The 22,821-nt window shown below is 37.2% G+C and overlaps 1 protein-coding gene across 17 annotated transcripts in view; it reads right to left on the reverse strand.

The window, feature by feature from the left end:
• LOC108081755 (transcriptional regulator ATRX homolog) overlaps positions 1-22,821 on the reverse strand; it is a 596,348-nt gene that overhangs the window by 543,199 nt on the left and 30,328 nt on the right. For all 17 annotated transcript variants that reach the window (XR_011444416.1, XR_011444415.1, XR_011444417.1 and 14 more), the window contains exon 2: positions 19,474-20,620. Coding sequence is in view for 10 of the 17 variants with exons in the window: in XM_070283631.1 (XP_070139732.1) it covers positions 19,474-20,612 (1,139 nt within the window). In the remaining 7 variants the exon portion in view is untranslated. The remainder of the gene's footprint in view (positions 1-19,473; positions 20,621-22,821) is intronic.

The following is a 22,821-nucleotide window of genomic DNA, read 5'->3' on the forward strand; positions in this document are numbered from 1 at the left end:
TGAAGCTATTAGTTAATGGTAGTTTTTGTTACATGTTTCTTCATTCCTCCACTCTCGGAACTTCCTATTTATTAGAACCATCTTTCCGGTATTCAGTTGGTCTCCAAAAGACTTTCGGATAGGGACCATTTAGTAGTTCTTGGTGATTTTAACATCCCAGGGGCTATTTGGTTCCTAGATAATTTCACTAATACACTTTTTACCACAACACATCATGATTTTATTGCTGGCTTGTTTGACATTTCGCTGTCCCAAGTCAATCATGTACGAAATTCCTTAGAGCGCTTGCTTGATCTTTGTTTTGTCTCTGATCCGGCAAGAGTTAGTTTAGCTAGGGTGGCGCCCCTGACGCAACCCGAAGATCCCTATCATCCCACTTTCGATGTGACTATCGACATGGGGAGTTTCACGGAATAAAACTGACTGTCCAGCCCAAGAAGTCTTCTGCTTTAGCAAGACGGATTTCGTACGGCTGAATAATTTTATAATTGATTACAACTGGTTCGATCTATACACATGCACTGACATGGCGGAAGCCGTGGATATTTTTTATAGTGCTATGAATTCATTTTTTATTGAATGTGTTCCGTTATACTGTCCGTCTACATCAAATAAGCCTCCTTGGTTTAACAAAGAGTTGACCCGCCTTAAAAATAGAAAATCAAATCTTTATGCTAAATATCAACGTACCGGTTCTCCAACTGTCCTATCTAGTTATTTATCAACTCGATCCACTTTTACCGTCCATAACGCGCAGTGCTACAAAAATTATTTGACTCGTTGCAGGTCCCAGTTTTCTGAAGACCCAAAACAGTTCTATAATTTTGTTAAATCTAAGAGTAAACCCATTATTCATCCGTCCTCGCTCTCTTTTGATAATACAACAGCAGATCTTCATCGTATTAAACCAGTTTTTTTAGCAGGTCCCGATGGAATACCAGGCTGTGTGCTTAGGAATTGTGCCGAAGCCCTGTGCAATCCCCTTCTCAAATTGTTTACCTTATCCTTAGAAACCTCCCACTTTCCCCTTATTTGGAAGGAGTCATTCGTTATTTCTCCCCCCCACAAAAAAGGTAGCAAATTGGAGGCCAACAATTACAGAGGTATCTCCAAGTGGTCGGCAATCCCTAAACTGTTCGAAAATGTTATTACTCCTCATCTGCAGCACCTGTGTAGGTCAATTATTTCTCCATGTCAACATGGTTTTATTAGGCGAAGATCAATTACAACCAATCTTTTGGAGCACACTTCCTTTATTAAAAAGGGCTACCGAAATAACTTTCAGACAGATGTAATCAATACTGATATCAGTAAAGAATTTGACTCTGTTAACCATTCTCTTCTTGTTCGGAAACTCGATCTAATGGGATTTTTGATTGATCTTCTTAATTGGATTTCATGTTATCTAAATGGCAGGACGCAAAAGGTCCTTTTTAAAAATAAACTATCTAATGTTCTTAGGGTTATATCTGGCGTCCCGCAAGGGAGTCATTTGGGTCCCCTACTGTTTACATTATTTATCAACGATCTGCCCGAAGTTTTGACCAACTCCAGAGTACTTATGTATGCTGATGACGTCAAGCTTTGTGTTCAATATAACGATGCTACTAGCCAATCAGACTTACAGACAGATCTCAACAATTTTCAAACATGGTGCTGCGTGAACTTATTAAACTTAAACGGCTCTAAGTGCAAGCTAATGACATTCTCCCGTGTCACTCCGAAGCCTGCAACTTATACGCTAAACGGCTGCTCTTTGGAAAAAATTAATATAGTTGATGATTTAGGTGTCCGTCTGGATCCTAAACTCGACTTTATCGATCATATTTCGTGCATGGTGAATACAGCCAGGGGTGTGCTTGGTTTCATTAAACGGTGGTCGAAGGAATTCAATGACCCCTATGTTACAAAATCTTTATATACTTTACTTGTTCGTCCTATCTTAGAATATGGATCCAGCGTTTGGATCCCCCAGTACGGCATCCACAGTAAACGTATAGGATCCCCCAGTACGGCATCCACAGTAAACGTATAGAATCAAAAGAACTTCTTACTTTTCGCTTTACGCGGCTTAAACTGGAATGCAAACCAGAGGTTACAGTCTTATTCTAGTAGACTCTTACTAATTAACTTATCCTCTTTATCTAATCGTAGAACCGTGCTAGGTATTACATGTGGTGATGTGGAAAGTGCTGACTTGCTGGGTCAGCTTAATTTTCACGTACCAATAAGAAACACTAGATCCTTTTTCCATTAGTTTTGCCCCACTGTAGAACTTCCTTTGAAATGCATGAACCCTTTAGAGTCCTTTGTGCAAATTACAATGATTTGTACACCTTAACATCTAATGTTGATAGCCTCCCAAAACTAAAAACTTTCATCTTAACACTCTTAGTACGCATACAAGCAACCAACCCGCCAGCACGCCAGTAGTAGTTTCCTCGCATCCTTTTCTATTTATTTCCTTCGCGCCCACTAACTGCTAACAGAACAAGCACGTGCTTGGTGTCGCAAGTTCCACTTGATATGTACTGCACATAGTGCATCTATATACGTCTTGCAAAAAAAAAAAAATATAGGGGAGAGTGGGGATAGGTGAACCACTACACTAAATTTGAAAAGCAAATAAACTTTACAAAACAAAAGATAGTGTTTTTGCATAATACTTTATATTCCAAGGAATGTGTCGATCATACACACATTCATATGGTTTTATTACACACCTGCAGTTGCGTAAGTTGACATTGTCTATATAAGTAATTTTATAAGGGTCATTCGGAATTTATACTTTGACCGCAATTTTTTTTCAAAATTTTTACGCGATGGAAACATTTCGTTTTTGAATTAGCAATATTCAGACAAAGAACTTTCACAAGCAGTCGCCATTAGTCACCGTGCAACAAAAGGTTAGAATTTTGTCGATCTGTTTTACCAAGCTAACTTAGCCATTATATGAGAACATATATATTGATATATTATATATTGATATATTTATATGGTATTATCTCTAATCCTTCCACAGTTAGCTAATTCAACAAAAAAAAAATGATGACAGTGAATATGACTTGGTACCACCTGATGGCGGCTGGGGTTGGTTAGTGCTTTTAGGATCGTGTTTGACAAATATCCTCATTCCTGACACGTTTAAAAGTTTCGGTGTTCTATTCGTTGAATTCACTGAAGTCTTCAATTCATCGCCTACAAAGGCTTCATGGATACCAGCGTTGTGATACTTTCTCTACAGTTCATTGGAAATTTTAAAGCTTGTTCTAGACTAGTCAAATCTTACGTTTTGAAATTTTAATTAACAGGTCCTGTGTCAAGTATCCTTTCCGTTAAATATTCATATCGAACCGTCACCCTTCTGGGCGGAGCGTCCGCATCATTAGGTATGATACTCTCATTCTGGGAATCATCGGTACCTGTATATATGGTAATTATACCATAGAAGTAAGGGCTTTAATGTTATTTATGACCCTTTGTTTTTCAGTTACGGCGTGCTTGTAGGAATTGGTGCTGGTCTTTCCTTCTCACCAACAGTGTATATTGTGACTTCATACTTTACAAACTTACGCGGATTGGCCAATGGTCTGTGCATCTCAGGCAGTACTCTTGGCAGCATTATTCTCTCTATGAAATTCCTCAAAGTCGAGATTATCTAAGCTAAGGAGGCGTGGCAGGAGACTCAACTAGTCCAGAAACATCCAGGGCCACTGATGAAGCTCGAGGCAAGGCTCAAGCACCACAACGCTCCAAGTTTTTTGATCTGAGCCTGCTAAGGGACCCGATGTACTTAGAAATACTTATCTGTAATTCGACAACTGCCATCAGCTACACGAATTTTATCATATTGCTTCCAAGTTTTGGTGAACCCAAAGGTTTTAACAAATCATCAGCGTACCTGCTATCAGTTGTTTCCGCCAAGGATCTTATTGGTCGTATTGGAGACTCAGCACTTTCTGACATGGGCTACATACCAAAGACGTGGTACTTTGTCGGAGGCTTGTCTATATCGTGTCTTTCCCTTGCATTTTTACCATTTCCATGGTCTTACGGCTCAGTTTGTTTCTGAGGCGGTCAATGATTATAATCCGCTCTTCCATGCTTTAGGACTGACATTGTTGGCTGGGTCCAGCCTTTGGAGCTTTATGCCCTGAATAAATCGCCGAAAGGCTAAACAAGAAAGGAAACTCGATACTGTGCAGATCGATGAAAAGGCTGTCGATAGCTACTAAATAAAGATCAGGCAAAAAACAGTAACTGTATCAAAAAAACGTACAACTACAATTAGTTATTAGGCTTCAAATGGCATACAAACAGTGATGAAGATACATACATACGTGTATATGTGTTTACCGGCGAGAACTATAAAAAAAAAAACGTTTTGACCGCTGTTTAATTGTTACTTCCAGTAGCTTTGTCTTACTGTTAAGTAGTAGATATAACATTGTATAATTACTACACCTATTGTTTACTTAATACTAATAATATAATAGTTTCGACAGTATAAAAATCAATAATGTGTAACACTCCAGGGCTTTCAGTTTAAAATAATAATAAAAGATGGCTCTTATTTAATTAAATTAGTTTTTCGCGATCTCAAAAAACGTGTTGATCGGTCCTTTCACAAAACCAAAGTGACCATATCTTCTTTTCTTAAAATCTAGCTTATTTCTATGCGATAGGACTCTCATCGATAACATATTAGCAAACTGGACACATTAGGGCGCGCAATACAAAATGAGGGGTTTACATTCGGGCAACCTGACACTTGATCGACCTCGATCATACACACATTCCTATGGTTTTATCACACACTTGCTACCACGCTTTTAGCCTAGTAGCCTCAAGGATTCCCTTATATGGGAGTTGCGTAAGCTGACAATTGTCTATATCTGTAATCTCATAACGGTCATTCGGAAAAACACGGTTTACTCTATATGGGCCACGATACTTGGGTGCAAACTTCTTACAATGCCCTGAAGTAACATCAACATTACGAATAGCAACAAAATCATCGACATTATACAACGGAGGTGCCCTATGCCTTACGCCGTATGCGGTTTCATATCAGACCTGTGTATATTCTCGTTTGCTTCGTCCCTTACGGTATCCAAACATCGCAGTTTATCTTGATCAAATTTTTCTTCCAAATACTCAGTGAGCTCATCCACCACTGGACCACGCTGCTCACAACCAAATAAAATCGTACTAGAGGTCTTTCCGGTACTACACTGAACGGTGTTGTTTATAGCGAATTTAACACGTTTAAGCAATTTATACCAATCGGCTTGATTCAGGGACTCTGATAGCTTTCCCAAGTGAAACATGTGCCTCTATCGGAAATGATTCTGCGAGGCCGGCTATAATATTCGAAATATTTTTCTAAAGAGCAGTTGACTTCCCTAGTACTGGTGCAATTGACAGGATATTTTTTTTTTTACATATTTTATTTACAATCTGTCTAGTGACAATAGGTAAATTTTATAACTAATATTTACATAACAGGAGTAGTAGATGTCCAGTGAAACCTACTACTAAATCTAGTTTATTGTTTACATGTCTTTACCTATCAGGGAGATCAAGAATGTGAAATCTTTTGAGTCTTCTTACTGTTAGGCTATTGTCTACGAGACCTAGGGCTAAATTATTTTCGTGATTGTGAAGTCTTGCTGTATATTTCGTACTATATTTTTTAATTTCTTCTCTTATTGTTGGAATATTTAGATCTTTGTGAATGTTTGCGTTTGATACGTAAAATGGAGCGTTAACAATTTGACGCAATGTTTTTGATTGATAGCGCTGCAGGATTTCAATGTTAGGCTACAAACATAGTGCACGCTGAGACGAAGCTGAAAATTAAGACGAAGCTGAAGACGAAAAACAGTGCAGAACAATTCATATGAATTCGCTCGCCCGCAAACATAGTGCGCGCTGAGACGAAGACGAAGATGAAGACGAAACGCAAGCGATCAGCTTCAAACGGAGCAGTACTGTTTTTAAAGACGAATCGCTTGCTATTTTGAGTTGTTCTTCTTCTTTTTTTTACATTTTAGGGGAAAAACTGGAATTTTTAGGGGAAAATTTCAACTTTTTGAGATAGGGGGAGAGCCAAATTTTCATTTGGCAACACTGCAATTTACTTGTGACTTGCGATTTTCCTGAAGCACATGTTTTGTATAAATGTCTATAATAAATGATGAATTCATTGCAGCCGTTTTTAAAAAACAATGTTTATGGGACCAGCAGAATAAACTATACTACAATAGGCATATTGTGGACCAGAATTGGAATGATATTTCAAAGGAATTGGATGTTGATGAGAAATCCATAGCGACTAACATCACAAAATCGCAACAAATTCGTCTTCCACTATGCAACCTATTAGCTTACTCGCATCGCAAGCAATTCGTCTTCAGCTTCGTCTTAATTTTCAGCTTCGTCTCAGCGTGCACTATGTTTGTAGCCTTAGAATTGCTAGCTGTTCCCCAGAGCTGTATACCGTAGGTCCAAACAGGTTTCAAAATAGCTTTGTAGAGGAGAACTTTGTTTTCTAAAGTAGCTGATGATTTTCGACTTAGCAGCCAGGACATTTTTAGTGCTTTCAGTTTGAGCTGTTGACTTTTCGCTTTTATGTGGTGTTTCCATGTTAATCTGCGGTCGAGGTGCATGCCAAGATACTTCACACAGGTATCTTGTGGAATTGCTGAGCCGTTCAGTGTGACATTTGGACAGTTTCCTGGTCTTAGTGCAAATGTTATTTGGACAGATTTCGAAGAGTTGATTTTAATTTCCAGCGAAGAAACCAGGCTTCAATCAGATTGAGCTCACATTGTAAGAGGTTAGATGCTTCATCTCTAGATGAGCTTGTTGCCAGAATGGCTGTATCGTCAGCGTATGTTGCAACGGTGCAGTGGTTGGTTACTGGCATATCTGCCGTATATAAAGTGTAAAGGACTGGTCCCAGTACACTTCCTTGAGGGACGCCTGCGTTTATGAGAAGTAGCGATAATGCGTCACCTCTCTGCTGAACGTAGAAGCATCTTTTAGACAAATAGGATCTCAGTAATAAATAGTATGGTGCAGGTAGCCATTTCTTTATCTTGTAGAGTAATCCATTGCACATTGGGCCAGCGAGCCGATATATCGACGAAAATTCAAATTTTTCATGGAAAGTAAACCTTTTTTAATAAAAATATTTGAATAGTATATACTTTGACTAAAATGAATCAAAAGATTTTAAATGTTTTGATGCATCCCTGAATTTTTGGCAGCCCTTCAAAGTCAGCTGTATGATTGCATGCTTGCAAAACTAAAAAGCGCGGGTAAGATTTTGTTTACTGGCGAGCGTGCCAAAATTGTTGTGGCTTAACCAATTTTCACAAAAATTATGGAAAACGAAGGCAAAGGTATGTAGAATATTTGTATTAAAATAGACTTTGTTCATGTTAGATAATGTGTTCTTTGTGTGCGTTTATTTGTGTTGTCCAAAAGCAGAAAAAAGCTAACCTGGTAACCCATGTGTTGTAGACTATAACTAATTTTGTGCCAACTTGTGCCAAAAAGTAACTATGTGTCATTAAAGTACAAAGTGTATATAAACTAATTTTATTAAGCTTTTTTGCGTCTTTTTGCACCTTTATATATAAATCCGACATATCGTAGCTGTGGTTGAGTTCGCCTATGAGGAACTGCTGGATGTTTATATAGCAAACAATCGTAGAGAATCTGCCGTAACGAGTTGGATCTACGATAAACTGAAGGAATTCGACTTAAGCACGGAGAAAAAGGATGAAATTAACACCAAAGTGAGAAGCTTTCACCTATACATACATAAGAACTTGGCAAAATGTAGCAGAAATATGACCAAATTTAAGACAAAGCATACCGAATGGCTTCTGTCCAATATGGCTATAACAGTAAGTTCATTCTTGTCTTCAAATCCAAAGACGTCAACATTAAGACCAGTTGGACGCCCACCCATTGAATATGTTGACGCCGGTCCCCGTCAGAAGAGAAAATTGGCATCCGATTTAGCTGTTAATCAGGGTCACAACACATCTCTTCTTGTGCATGCCGCCGCAGTTTCGGCCGAAAAAACGAACGAGAAACATGCAGCCCTTGTGTTAAAAAATACATTTCTCACTTCGAGTGACCCTAATAGAGCTAGAAACAATTTTTGTACGCAGAAAATTGACTCGGTTCGACTGACGGAGGATGAAGCTTTAGCATATCTGCTTGAAAATTCATTATCATCATCAGTACAACAACTTTCGTGAGCTTAGTATTTCCCGATCTTGTGAACTTTTTCCTACTTACAACAAAGTCAGAGAAGCTAAGTCAAAATGTAGACCTTTTAATATTAATATAACCGAGTCAGTTGCTGAAGTTCCCCTGCAAAGTCTTCTAGACCACACTAGTTGCCGTATAATTCAAATGCAAGCAGATATATTTAAGCAGCTTGGCAATACTTTAAGTCTGACCCTTATTGCAAGCTATGGATTTGACGGAACAACCGGACAAAGCAGCTATAAGCAACACTTTTTGGGATGCGATTCATTGCTTTCTGACGACTCGCTTTTTGCGACAACGATAATCCCCCTAAAATTAATGGACCATATTGGAAATGTATTTTGGATGAATCGTACTCCTCAGTCGATTAGATTTTGTAGACCAGTCAAGCTTGAGTTTGTAAAAGAGACAAAGGACCATATTCTTGCGGAGAAAAAAAATTTGGATAGTCAAATAAAAGATTTGTCTTCATATGCCTGCTCCGTTGTAAATGGAGTTTCAATTTCAGTTAAATATGATCTTCAAATGACACTTTTAGATGGGAAGGTTTTAAACATTTTGACTGAAACCAAATCTTGCCAATTGTGTCCGATATGTGGAGCGAGTCCAAAAATCTTCATGGAAAATGCTAAAATAGACTCACCAAAATTTAAGCCAAGACATGAAGCATTAAAATATGGCATAAGTCCTCTACATGGTTGGATTCGATTTTTTGAATTCGTTCTTAAAATTGCATATAGACTGAAACTTAAAAAATGGCAAGTGAGAGATGAAGATGGAAAAAAAGAAATGGCGAAACAAAAAAAGACTATTCAGAAGCAGATGTGGAGTGCTATGGCTTTACATGTAGATAAGCCTAAGCAGAATGGCAATGGAAATACCAACGACGGCAATACAGCAAGGAGGGCGTTTGCACAACCTAAGCTACTAGCTGAAATCTTAGGTCTTGATGAAATTCTCATTACATATTTTAACAATATTTTAATTGCTATTTCTTGCCACCTACCAATTGATCCAACAAAATTTAAAAAATATTGTCAAACAACCATAACACTATATATGTCCTTGTATCCATGGTTTCCAATGTCGGCAACAGTCCATAAAGTGTTAATGCACGGCTACCAAATAATAGAAGCATCAATCCTTCCATTAGGTGTTCTCGGCGAGAACGCCTCAGAGGCTCGAAACAAATACTATAAGAGTGACAGGAGGTTACATGCTCGAAAGAGTACACGGCAGAACAACATGGCAGACGTTTTCCACAGAGCGATGGATTCCTCAGATCCTCTTGTGTCGAGCATCTATCTAACAAAAAGATTGGGTCAGCAAAATAAACTACCCCTACCAGCAGACGTAATCGAACTTTTGGAATCACCAAACTTGCTATATTCTTGTAACACGAACAATCTGAACAATGTTCCCGATTTTGATGCTAGCAATAGCGATAGTGATTCAGATTCTGATTTTGAAAATCCGTTTTCAATAGAAGTTGATGTAGAAGATGACAGTTAGGAACATTTTTAAATTAAAAATACCTATTTATAATAATTTTGAATGCATTTTTATTTTTTACTTTTTAATATTAATGTTAAATATTAATAAATGAATTAAAAACAATTGTTGAATTTAACGAGGGCTGGCATTATTTATTATCGTACAAGTATCAATAAGAGGAAACCTATCATATATGGGCGGCTAGGGAAGGCGTGGTCAAATCGGTCTGAAATTTAGATATGTTTTTATGTGAATCGGTACTAATATATGTACCAAATTTGAAAAACCTAGCTTTAAAACTTTAATTTTCGTCGAACTATCGGCTCGCTGGCCCAATGTGCATTGTGCCAAACACGATCAAACGCTTGTTGAATATCAAGAAATGTGGCAGTACAGTATTTTTTATTCTCAAATGCGGTAACAATTTCATTGATAACCCTATGACATTGCTCAGTAGTCCCATGGCCTCTTCTGAATCCGAATTGAAATTCAGGAATGATGGCAAGTTCGTCCAAAATTGGTAACATCCTCTTCAGAAGAATTTTTTCAAATACTTTCGAGAATATTGTCAACAGACTAATGGGGCGGTAAGATGATAGTTCAGTTTCTGTCTTGTTTGGCTTCAGGATCATAATTATTTCTGCACATTTCCATTGACTTGGGAAGTTGTCTAGCCTGAGAATAGCGTTGAATACCAGAGTGAGAAACCGTATGCATTTTGGTGGAAGAGTTTTAAGAGTGATGCCGGGCCTGGTGATTTTTTATTGTTTAAGCATTTAATGACTTCGTCAAACTGAATCCTTTTAATAGGCAAGCTCATTTGACAGGGTGACCCAAGAAAGTTTTCTACTTTAGACTCTGTTATAGGATTGTTTATGTCGTTTGGCTGGACACAGAGTGCTGATGATGCTGATGTGAGACTACCATCCTATTCTAGTAGACTTCTATTAATTAACTTACCCTCGCTAGCTAACCGTAGAACGATGCTTGGCGTCGTATTTCTTAACAACTTAATAAACGGTGATGTTGAGAGCCCCTATCTCTTAGGGCAGCTCAATTTTCACGTTCCTCGACTAACATCCAGAACCCTTATCTCTTTAGTAGTAAATCACTGTAGGCGGGAGTTTGAAGTACATAAACCCTTTAGGGTTCTGTGTACGGATTACAACCGCCTCTCTGATATTATTATTCGTAGTGATTTGATTTTGAAAACTTTAATACTATTAGTATCGGCTCGTAGTGTAACACCGTAGTCTAATTTTGCATGCGTTTTATATTAATTATATTATACTGTATGTTTTTTGGGTTCTTTCCTAGTTTTGCATGGGTTTTTTATTTATTTATATGTTTATGTTATATTATATTTTTTTTTTTTGTTCTCTTCTAATGTTTCCTCGTTCCTTTTCTTCTTTAATTCTTTAGTTCGCGATTAGTGCCGTACGTCACACGGCTGCGCCCATCGGTCTGTTGGGCGGGAGGTGGAAACGGGGGAAAAAAAAAGTGTTCTGCAAATGCTTCAGCTTGTTTATCATCAGATCTACACCAAGTTCCATTGCTTTTGCGGGTGACTATGTTTCTTTTTGCTGGTCTCTTTACATATTTAGTTGCTCTCCACAGGTTATATTCCATGTTGCAAGAATTAGGGTCTAAGTTTCTCAGATATGCAGCTAGAGATTTATTTCTTAAGTTTGACAGCACACTATGGTTTTTTCCCGTTTTTTTTTTGCATAAAGTCAAATTTGTTTTGTTAATATTAAATTTTTTTTTATTTTTAATTTTTAAACACCCTAGACAGATAAAAAAAATATTTAACATTAACATGTGGAGCAATACTGTTCTGCTTTCGCGCTGTTAAAGTCAGATAATTATGTACCACCTGTTTTGTATAAAATTGGGGGCAAACATTTTGCGACTTTGATTATTTGTTTTGGCAAAAGCTTACACAAAAGTGAATTTAAAAAATATGGAAAATGATTGTCCAGGTATATAAAACTAAAGTTTACCGATTTTTGTGTCGTTAATATTTGTTTTTGACCAATTGTACCGTGTTTTTTTATGTGTATTGTTAGAACGATCTTAAAAAGTGTAGTTGTGTTTCGTGGATCAGTACTTTTGCATGGCAAAGCGTTGCAAAAAGTTATAAAAGGGAAACTATTAAGCAAAGTGTGCAGATTAATGAGTAACTAATCCTTTTTGTCCGAATCCACACGTATTCGATAAAATCAAATTTTTCTAGTACCATATCAGTATGGTTTTTTTCCGTTTTTTTTTTTTGCTATAAACTCCAATTTTGGACCTATTGTATTGAAATTTCGTTTGAATAATTTTTTAAGCTCCCAGGAAGACCTATCAAGTTTCAAATGATTTGGGACGCCGTCGTCTTTAATGTTGATGTTGTTGTTTCTGCTGCTGCTGTCGTCGCTGCCACCGTTGTTGGTTGTAGGATGTTTTCCTGATGCCGCCTGCATCTGTATCGTCGCTGCGGCTGTCGTTGTTGTTGCAGAATTATTTGTAGTTGCTGCCGTAAGGTCGTCCATTCTTCTCCTTCTCTCCGTCAAGAGCTGGGTAACTTCCACACAATATTTTGTCAATTTCTCGACTACAGAAAATTTTTTATTTCTTATTTTCTGGTTGTCATCTCTTGCACTTATAAAAAAACCAAAATATGGAGTTGGAAAAAAATTTGTTTGTTTTAAAAAACAATAATAATACGGACTCTAATTGTCCTTTTTCTTAAAAAACCAACCAATGGGGTTGGAAAAAATTATTATTTTTTCTTAAAAAAACCAACCAATGTTGGATAAAAAAATTCTTGTTTAAAAACAATAACGACCCTTTTTTGACAAAAAAATTTTTTATTGTGTTTTTTTTTTTATTATTTGTCACTACCGCGACTTTTTAATGTTTAGGGCCTCGAAAAAACGCCCACAATAAATATTACCGATATTTATTTTTATTATGCCGATTTCTCGACCACAATTTTTTTTTTTAACAATAGGGATTTTTTTTCTCCTTTTGCTTTGATCATGTTGGCAATTTCAAATACCACAATATAATTTTTCAATTTAATGCACTTTTTACATTTTCTTTAAGCACATTTTCTACTGATATTAATGGCTTCAGCACGCCTTACCATATCTTCCATGGTATTACAGCAACCTATAGCTATGTCAAGATTAAATGGTGCTTCAATTTAAAACATACAAGACTCTTTTGTGTCTTTTTGTTTATATATTCATTCTCTGGTGGCGGTTGTACTTATAAGATAGACAAGTGCATCATCAATATGCATCTTGTTTGTAGATAAGTGTAGATACGTGTTCATGTGTGAACAGGTACAATTGGTTTGGTTGATGATTTCTGTGGGTGTGATTTGTATTTATTTATTTATTTATTAATTAAGAATAGCAAATATCTGTCATTTTAAATCCATACCCTTACATCAGACCGGATAAGGAGTGTTTTTTAATGATATGCTTAATTTAATTTATTGGTAAATAAATTCCTAACGCTACAAGTTAAAAACTTATAAATTAGTGCGATAGTCACAACGGGTCAATTTTAAATTTTCATATCTGTCTTAAAACTACACAAGATTGAAATACATGTATATCTTATTCTAACAATTTGAATGTCCTTATTTATTATTTATTATTATTAGTCCAATTATATAGGCCATGTAATTCAAAATGTCGGCAAACATCGGTTTTTTGTATTCTTAGGAATACCGCGGAACCTGTAGGTGATGGAAAATTATTTTGTATGGGACTTTTACTCAGGAGCACCCAAATATCATGGAAAACTTGAAATGGTTCGTGGAAATTTTGGCTGTGTACCTGTGTTACAGGCATAAAAATGTAATTGGAGTGCGGGAGTGGAAAAGAATACTCTGAGTTATTATCGAAATTAATTTGTGAGTATGTAGTCTGGAAGAATTTTGCGAACAGGTTCGCGATATCAGGCTCATTAGAAGCGGAGGCATTATCGAAATGAAGACATGATGGAAATTGTTGAGATTTCCGTTTCGAGATTACGAAAGCGTAAAATTGCTTCGGGTTAGCCTGAAACTCAATTTTGCACCGATATAAGTGGTTTCTGTAGCATTCAGAATTGTGTGCTAGGAAATTTGTACGAGCAGTTAAATATCTCGAATGGTCGACTTGGAGACCAGATTTTCTATACTTTTTAAACAGTCTGGATTTCAGATTTTTTAGATAAGAAAGCCGACGAGAAAACGAATGGGGCTTATGAGAAACTTCTGGTGAGGGAAATGAAGGGACATACATTTCGAAAACTACGTACATTATTTCATAGAAACGCTTAACAATGTCTGAGGTATCCTCTGTAGAGTTCAAGAAAGTCCAATCCGTTAAGGATAAGTGGTGGTTCATTTCTGTAAACTTAGCTTTTCGAAAGCAACGAAACGTTGCAGGCTCAGCTTCCGGACACAATAGTAATGGAGTGGAGCCTTCAAAGGTTAGCTCCAAAGTGGGATGATAAGCGTCCTCGGGACTAGAAAGAGGGTCAATTCTAGTGGCAGGATATAATTTAACAAACTTTTTGAACGCATCAATAATAACCATCAAGTACTTTCTCTTTGACTTTATAGACGGAAGGGGACCTAGGTGGTCAATATGGATTGTATCAAACAGAACCGGTGCTTTAGGTATACTATGAAGCGTTCTATTGTGAATACTTTTCGGAACTGAATGTAGAATGCACGATTAAAAGTTATTATAAATAGATCGACCTTACTTTTCATACCAGGAAACCAATATTTTTCTTTCAGTTTATTTACACACTTAGCTGTCGCAAAATGGCCCAACTTTTCACGGAATTTTCTAATTAAATCTTTTTGCATTCGACTCGCCACATACATACACAGTTTCTCACTATCCTTCGCTCTATACACTATCACATCTAGCAACACAAACTTTTAAATTTCACCAATCTCCAAATTTTCTTGCACACGACGGATTTCCGGATCTCTTATTTGTTCGGTCTTCAAAAGTAAATCAATATCATAAGGGGATGCACCTACAATTCCAACAATCTCTTCAACCTCAGGGGCAAACCTAACGGACTTAATACGTTTCTCAGGACCACAAGGTACATTATGTTTCCTAGGTGCACAAGAATCCGAAGATCTACAAGGTTTAGAAGTCTCACATGGCTTGACGGAATCGAACACGGATCAGAAATTCCTTCCACTTCTCTCAGCAGCTCTGTTTGCCTACTAAGCGCATCTACATGGGCCATGTTTGACCCCGGCCTATGGGCTATCGAATAATTAAAACTGCAGTCGGTTACTATCAGAAAGGGTTTATGCTCCAAGTATGTATATTCGGAAACGGTGCAAGGAGTATATGTGAAAGACCCCAAAATAATTGAGAAGTCTTCATTCGTTGAGTTTTTGTAAGAAACTGGTTTATTTCATTCCAATCCTAGCTTATATAACTAACATGAGAATGTACATTTAGATATTAGTTCTAGACCCACGCATCGGACAGTTCCCGATCGTGGGAAATGTTTTAAGTGAGATAAGGGTGCATACACATATCTTGAACAAACCCAGACCGCTCACAGGAGGTCATATTTCGGGTTGCTTGTATTACACAGGCCCAAGTGGCGGGTTTACTTAAAGATAGACAAGTACAGTGCGCTGCGGCAGAGATTTATTTAATGCTTAACAGATGCATCTTATCTATATTTGTGTTCATGCGTGAACAATATGATTGCCAAGTTAAAAACTGTGATAGCGAGATTCGGCTGCAGTGGCCTTTCTCGAGTAGAAGAAAACAGGGTGTAGTTTATTATCCGGCTGTCGCTGCATCAAAACAGCTCCAAGCCCGTGGGAACTTGCGTCAGTGTGGAATTCGGTTTCATACTGCGGATTAAAGATTGATAGGATGGGAGGACTCGATAGCGCTGTAGTTAGCTGAAGGAATGCTCTTTTTTCGGAATCCGACATGGGAAACGGTCCCCCTTTTTTAAGAAGGTCGGTCAAAGGCTTTGTTACACGCGAAAAGTTTGGAACGAACTTTCTAAAATAAGAAAATAAACCGAGACAGGAATGAAACGTCTTGTTATTAATTGGTTCCGGATATGGTTTTATAGCAGTTAAGTGTGTATCGTTAGACAGAATTCCTTGAACACTATCATCTTTTCGCTTCTGCAGGAAACTACTTTTTTTTTAATTTATCTCAAAGTTAAATTCAACGAGTCAATCTAACAGCCTAGCTAATATCTTTTTATGCTCTTCTACGGAGTATGATGCTAAAATAATATCATCTATATAAACAGCAATCTGTCGGTTTCTTACAAAGTCTCTCAAGGCTTCGAAAATAAATCTTTGGAAAACAGCGGGACCATTTTTAAGCCCAAAAGGCATCCTTAAATATCCAAACTGCCCGTCCGGGCCACTTTTAAGGTCTATAACGGAGAACACGGATTTACCTCCAAGGTATTCTAAACAGTTCAATAAGGGGTAGCGGAAAATAATATCTAGCGGTCTTCTTATTCAATCCACGGTAATCAACACACCTTACATTTCCATCTTTTTTTATTTATAGTTGCTTCTTTTAATATATAAAATAATAATTTAATTTATTTATTATATTATACTAGCGCAGCAAGTTTTCACTTATAATTGTAGCACTAGTCACATATTTCTTAACTAAAACCACGGCTGAGGCATACGGCGAATTACTAGGTCGGATGATTCTATTAGTTAAAAGATCATTAACGGTTTCGGAAACTATTTGTCTCTCACGATATGACAACCTTATAGGGGTACAATAAAATTATGTAGAATCAGTAAGACAAATGGACATTTTATATTTTGGCACACCATAACTTTTAGAAAACCTATCAGAGTATTGGTTATCTATTATTTCACGACACTCTCGCTTTGAGGCACCACAAAACTCACTGTCTACCTTAACTACGTCATCTTCATAAAAAAAAATGCTCTTCTTGGAAGAAAAGGACGATCTTAAAATTTCCAAATGTAAAAATACTTTGGCCGCTTAGGCCGCGAAAACTACTCTTTACTAGATGTTCATTCCAAATAGTACTTAACGTCTTTGTCTGTAAAATACGAGTTCACGAAAGAGATTGCCTTCTCATTTGACGAAAATCTCTGACCGCCGAGCGCAGTTTTAAGTTGAGGAAACAAAGAAAAGTTGCTTGGTGCTAGATCCGATGAATAAGGTGGATGGTCAAGCAGTTCGAACCTCAATTCGAACCTCAGTTCGCCATAGCGACTGTTGGGGTGTGAGATGGTGCGTTGTCTTGGTGGAACAAGACTTTCTTTTTTTGCAAATGTGGCCGATTTTTCGAAATTTCTTCCTTTAGCTTGTCCAATAATGATGCGTAGTATGCTCCTGTTATAGTTTTCCCTTTTTCAAGATAGTCGATAAAAGTAATTCCATGGCTGTCCCAAAAAACACTCGCCATCACTTTCCCAGCCGATTACACAGCTTTAGGTTTTTCAATCCACTGTTTAATGATGAATCCAAGTTTCGTCTACAGTTATCAATCGGCGCCAAAACTCGGTCATACTGCCTCTAAACTGAGCCAACAGAGCGCTGGAAATGTTCACGCGCGCACATTTGTGGTCTAGCGTAAGCAAACGCGGCACCCAACGCGCGGACAGCTTTCTCATGCCCAAATCTTGGTTTAATATGTGACAAACACGTTGTTTTGACATCTTCATAATCTCAGCTATTTTCCTAACTTTAATTCGGCGGTCGTCTAGTACCAATTTATGAACTTTAGCGATGTTATCGTAAGTGGTTACAGTTTTTGGACGCCCAGGACGTTCATCATCTTCCAAGCTCCTGCGACCACGTTTAAATTCAGCTGCCCAAAATTTTACGGTGGTAAACGATGGTGCAGAGTCACCATACACAGAGTCCAACTCATCTTTGATTTGTGAAGGCGTATTGCCTTTCAAAAATAAAAATTTAATTACAGCTCGATATTCAATTTTTTCCATTTTGGGGAAATCACCGAAATAGACTCACAAAAACGACTGTCAACAGATAAATTTCTGAAATATTGGCGAGTAGCTATTATAATATGCACAATTTGAAGTAGAAACTTTTTTTTCAGATGTGCCGCTAGCTTCAAAAATCCGGTGCTCCTTTGACTTAACTCCTGCACTTGGAGAGGGAAACGCCCTCTCCGACTCGCAAAATTTCCTTCAGCGTCAATCGACAACGTCTTGGAAACTAAAATCCAAATTGACTTCAAAAGTTTTCTCGGTTCGGTGCCAATTTTAGGGGGTTGTTTCCTAGCACGACCGTATGCTCTTATGCATCGCTTGGTCATATGACCACTTTTCGAGGTGAATTTCTCGTCGTTGTGCTGGTGTTTTTTTTTTATTAAAAAGGAAATAAAATGTGGAAAGAGTCGAAGAGTCCGCACCCGCGGGACTACCGCAAAGCTATACTTCACGAGGGCGGCCGGCGGTCCTGTTGCCGCTCATCGGTCGCCTTCAGTGCCATTTTGTAGTAGGTACCCTATGGAATCCCTATGGAATTCTGGATCTCATAAATGTCAACTATGCCCATGCTAGCGAAGGTGGCATTAAGTTGCCTTATCACGCCTGGTAGTTCGGTTTCATCTAAACGGTTTGCTTCTGCCATAAAGTGTGTTGTTTGTGACTCCCGTAGTCGTATGGCAGATCAGCATGTAACCGAATGAGTTTTTCTAAAATCATTAAAAACAGATTTCTATTAAATAAAACCACTCAGTCTATACCATATCCCTCATAATGTTGTTATAATTGTTCTATACCAAGGATCGTAAATAAGAGTTGCTTGAGAGCAGGTATAATATTTGTTTTTTTAAGTTCGATGATTTCTATTCACTTTTTAAATTAAAAACTGTCTATTATGTCTTAAATAGCTCTAATTTGCTGTTAATGGTTAATGAAATCAAATATTATAAAGATTTTTAGGCTCAAAATTTACCCAAATTTTCAGAAACAGAAAATCGTTATCAAAGTTTTGATAAACATTAAAAAATATAAAAAGTCGATAGATCGATATTTATAAATATCATCGAGTGATATTTTTGTAACAGCAAATACAGAGTTCAATGCGATATTTTTTTAAAAACCAACAACCCTAGTTGGATGCACACCCTTATCCCACACATATCGAGTTTGGTGCAAAGGCCTCAGGGGGGCTTCGATTTCTACTTCACTTAGGCCCTAAGCGGTCATGGCTGCTTGCGCTTTGGCCATATGACGGAGGACTGAAACGCTGCCCGTTGAGTGTACCTACGTTTTGCCCGCTCTTCGCTCCTCGTGTTTCTCGACCGCATGCACACCCTAACCTAAATTAGTTCCGAAATTGAAGTCAATAAATCGATACGGGCGCTCCAGCCAATTTTCAACATCGACTTTGCCCGCATATTTTTATTTTTCTGGCATTTCTTCTTTGTGGGATATGTTAATTTTTTACTGGATTTTTAGAGAAAGACTCAAGCTATCCACCTACTGAACAATGAAAGTTTTCGATTTGGGATCGCTACTCATCAGACCCCTAAGAACATATTTTGGTATTTTACAAATATATATATATATGCAACGTGTTAACAATTAGATATTTTTAGTAGTTTATTATATAACGTTCATCCCATACCTGAAATTAATTGAAATCTTATTTAGAAACATACCTTTCGATTTCTTTATCAGTGTCGTTGTCCGTCAAACAAGAATATTTATTTTCAGAGTGCTCGTCAAGTGCGTTGCTAAGTGTCTTACCAATTATATCTAGTTTTATATAGTTGGAGAGATCAATATTATCAGAAAAATTATGCTGCAGATTTAGAATTTTACTAGATGTACATTCATACGGTTCTGTGAGTAGCCTCATACTTTTTTCACTACGTGACTCTATTTTCAGTTCGTCGCAGGTACTTTCGAGGTCTATATCGGTATGCGAAGATTCAGATGTTTCCCAAAGAAGATTCATTTTGGCTTCAAAATTGCTTTGATATTTGTTCATTGAATGTTCTGAATTGATATCTGTCGATTCATTTATAGCTGCGCATCCAACCATAGCTATTTCCTTGAATTTTTTTAATTTTTCTATTATGAAGGTTTTTAATTCATCTTCAGTTTTTAACGCAAAAGTCATACTTTCATAGTATAATTGTTTTGCAAAATGTATTGTGCTTATTAATAATGGATTTAAAGCATGTTGATTTTCAAAGTCATTATGCATATTAGTAAGATAATTCTCATTTACATTAAACGAATCTGAAAAGTTTTCCCTAATACCTTCTGTATTGCGTGATTGAGAACTATCACTGATAGAATATGTTTGACTTTGGTTTAAATGTGTATTTTTATCATCCGTTGACTTTATCTTGTAAAAGTTTGAGTTATGTATGGTATTTTTAAAAAAGTTCCATATATGTGTTTCAATATTTTTCTTCATGGAGCTACTAGGTACAATTACTTTAAGTATGTCTCGAACCATTCTTAAGTTATGTTGACTCATAATTAACTTTTGTGAAGTATAGTTATGATCGCTCAGAGCATCAGAAAATGTCGTGTCACATTTTTGATAATTGTTATATTCTTTTGGAAATTGATTTTTACATGGAAGTTTTAATAAGTCTTCAATACTTATATTATCATCAGGGCCCGTGTCTATTTCAATTTGATTAGTATCTTCATTTGGAAATTCTGCGTAAGCAGTTACTGTTATTTGTTCTTGCTCAAAAGAAATTTCGCTTTTAACAAGCATTTCGCAAGTGGTATTTTCCGAGTCCTTTTGTTCGGTATGAAATGTTGATAATTCTTTCATTTTAACCTCTGGAAAAAAGAAAAAAATGTCTATATATTTATAATAATTTAAATATATTTTATAGAGTATAAGAATTCGTAATAAAAAATCAATCTGGTCGTTTCCGACCAGTCATATATAGATCAACGCTGACCCCACCAAATCGAACGGCTAACCTCTTGAAGTGTAATCGGAATATTAAAGTACAGCCCATCCGAACGATCTCCATTAAGAAATCTGACGATACATGGTGCAGGTCTGATTCAGAGATTTCACTAGCTTTTGCGGACGAACTAGAGAAACGCTTTCAGACTTTTGTCCTCGCGAACCCCGAGGATGTTGAAGAAACACTTGTCTTCATAAATGCACCCTCCCCTGAAGCGGTTCCGATCCAACATGTAAGCCCAAAAGAAGTTTGTCTTCATATCCGAAAGCTACATCCCAGTAAAGCGACGGGAATCGATGTCATTGACAGCAGAATTGCCAAGGCTTTGCCTAAAAGGGGAATCCTGTTCATTGTTCTCCCTTTTAACTTCATGCTTCGTATCAATCATACCTTAATACCACCATATCTTAATATAAGTCTGCTGTGATAATGATGATACCTAAGCCAGGAAAAACAGAGCCTTGTTGAGTCATACCGACCGATAAGCTTACTACCCACTTTCTCTAAAATAATCGAGAGAATATTCCTTAGTAGAATAATGGGAGTAAGAAGCGTCCAGGTAGCCATTCCCGATCACCAGTTTGGTTTTAGGCATCATCAGTCCAGAGCAAACACATCGAGTCGTCCAGCACATTTTAAATGATTCCGAAAACAAGCAATACAGCTCTGCTATTTTTTTTATTATGTCAAGGAAGCTTTTGACCGCGTGTGGCACGATGCCTAACTTTATAAGTTGAAGTCCCTACTCCCGACCCAATTCCTTCTATTAAAGTCATACCTTCACGATCGTAGTTTTATGGTCTAGGTAAGAGGGGAAAGATCAAGCATTCATATTGTTCGTGCTGGCGTTCTGCAGGGAAGCGTCCTGGGTCCAGTACTGAACACCGTGTTCACTTCAGACCTACCATGTCCTAATGAACCGGGCACACTTCTTGCCACCTATTCTGACGACACTGCATTCCTTGTTAACTCCTCCTATCGAAATGAGGCACTATTGCTCATTAGCCGAATTCAGTCGGCGACTTGCCTCCTCCTCCTTCTTTAACAAGATCAAACATTGATGTAGAACCAGACCTAGCAGTCATAAATGGTGACGGTGAAGACTGGTGGACCCCTAGATCGGCAAACAACAAACGCCGTCTTGTCTCCGGACTATCAGCAGCTCTATCAACAATACCGGAAGCAACAACGACAATCTCAGCCAGCCTGGTAGTCAGGAGCATATATCCACCCACAAACCACCCCCGATTGTAGATGATCACTGTGAGAATCTGAACAGACTTATCAAATCAAATACTTCCTAAAATGTCATTCCAACATCTTAGGTGCTGATTCAGATCCATATAGAGCTTTAACCAAATCCCTGACTCTTTAAAAATTGCCTTTCCACTCTTGGCAGTTAAAAGAAGAAAGGTTCTATCAAGTTGTTATCCGTGGTGTCCATCATTCTGTCCCGGATGAAAACATTAAGGAAAGCCATACATTGTTGAACTGGAACCAGCAACAAATAATAAAGATATACATGATATTAAAACGCTTTGTCGGCAACGAGTTCAAGATAAACTCACCTATAACAAGAAAGGAAGCTAAGTTCGGCACGCCGAAGTTTGTATACCCTTGCAGATTGGTTTCGATGTTTATATTATAGATTTAAATGCTGAAAAGACTCACAAAACAGTGTTTCATTACATTTTACCTATACTTTTTATGTTTACAGTTTGACAGTTACAGTTTTACATTCCCAGCTTTACATATTTTATACATTTACCGATCGCTTCTATGGCAGCTATATGATATAGTTGTCCGATTTTTATAAAATTTATACCAAAATTCTAGAATAATAAAAAAAAGCTTATATCTCAGAGAAGATAAACATACGTTGAAAAACAACGAAGCTATAATTTTTTTCCTATTAATTTCCCGATCGTTCCTATGGCAGCTATATCATATAGTCGTCCGATTTTTATAAAATTTTTACCAAAAATAATATAGAATGGCCATATCTAAAAAATGGTGCAAAAATATTGAAAAACAGCAAAGTTATAATTTTTTTTCGAAAAATAT

This window comes from Drosophila kikkawai, chromosome 2R, assembly GCF_030179895.1.
Source record: "Drosophila kikkawai strain 14028-0561.14 chromosome 2R, DkikHiC1v2, whole genome shotgun sequence".
Lineage (NCBI taxonomy): Eukaryota > Metazoa > Arthropoda > Insecta > Diptera > Drosophilidae > Drosophila > Drosophila kikkawai.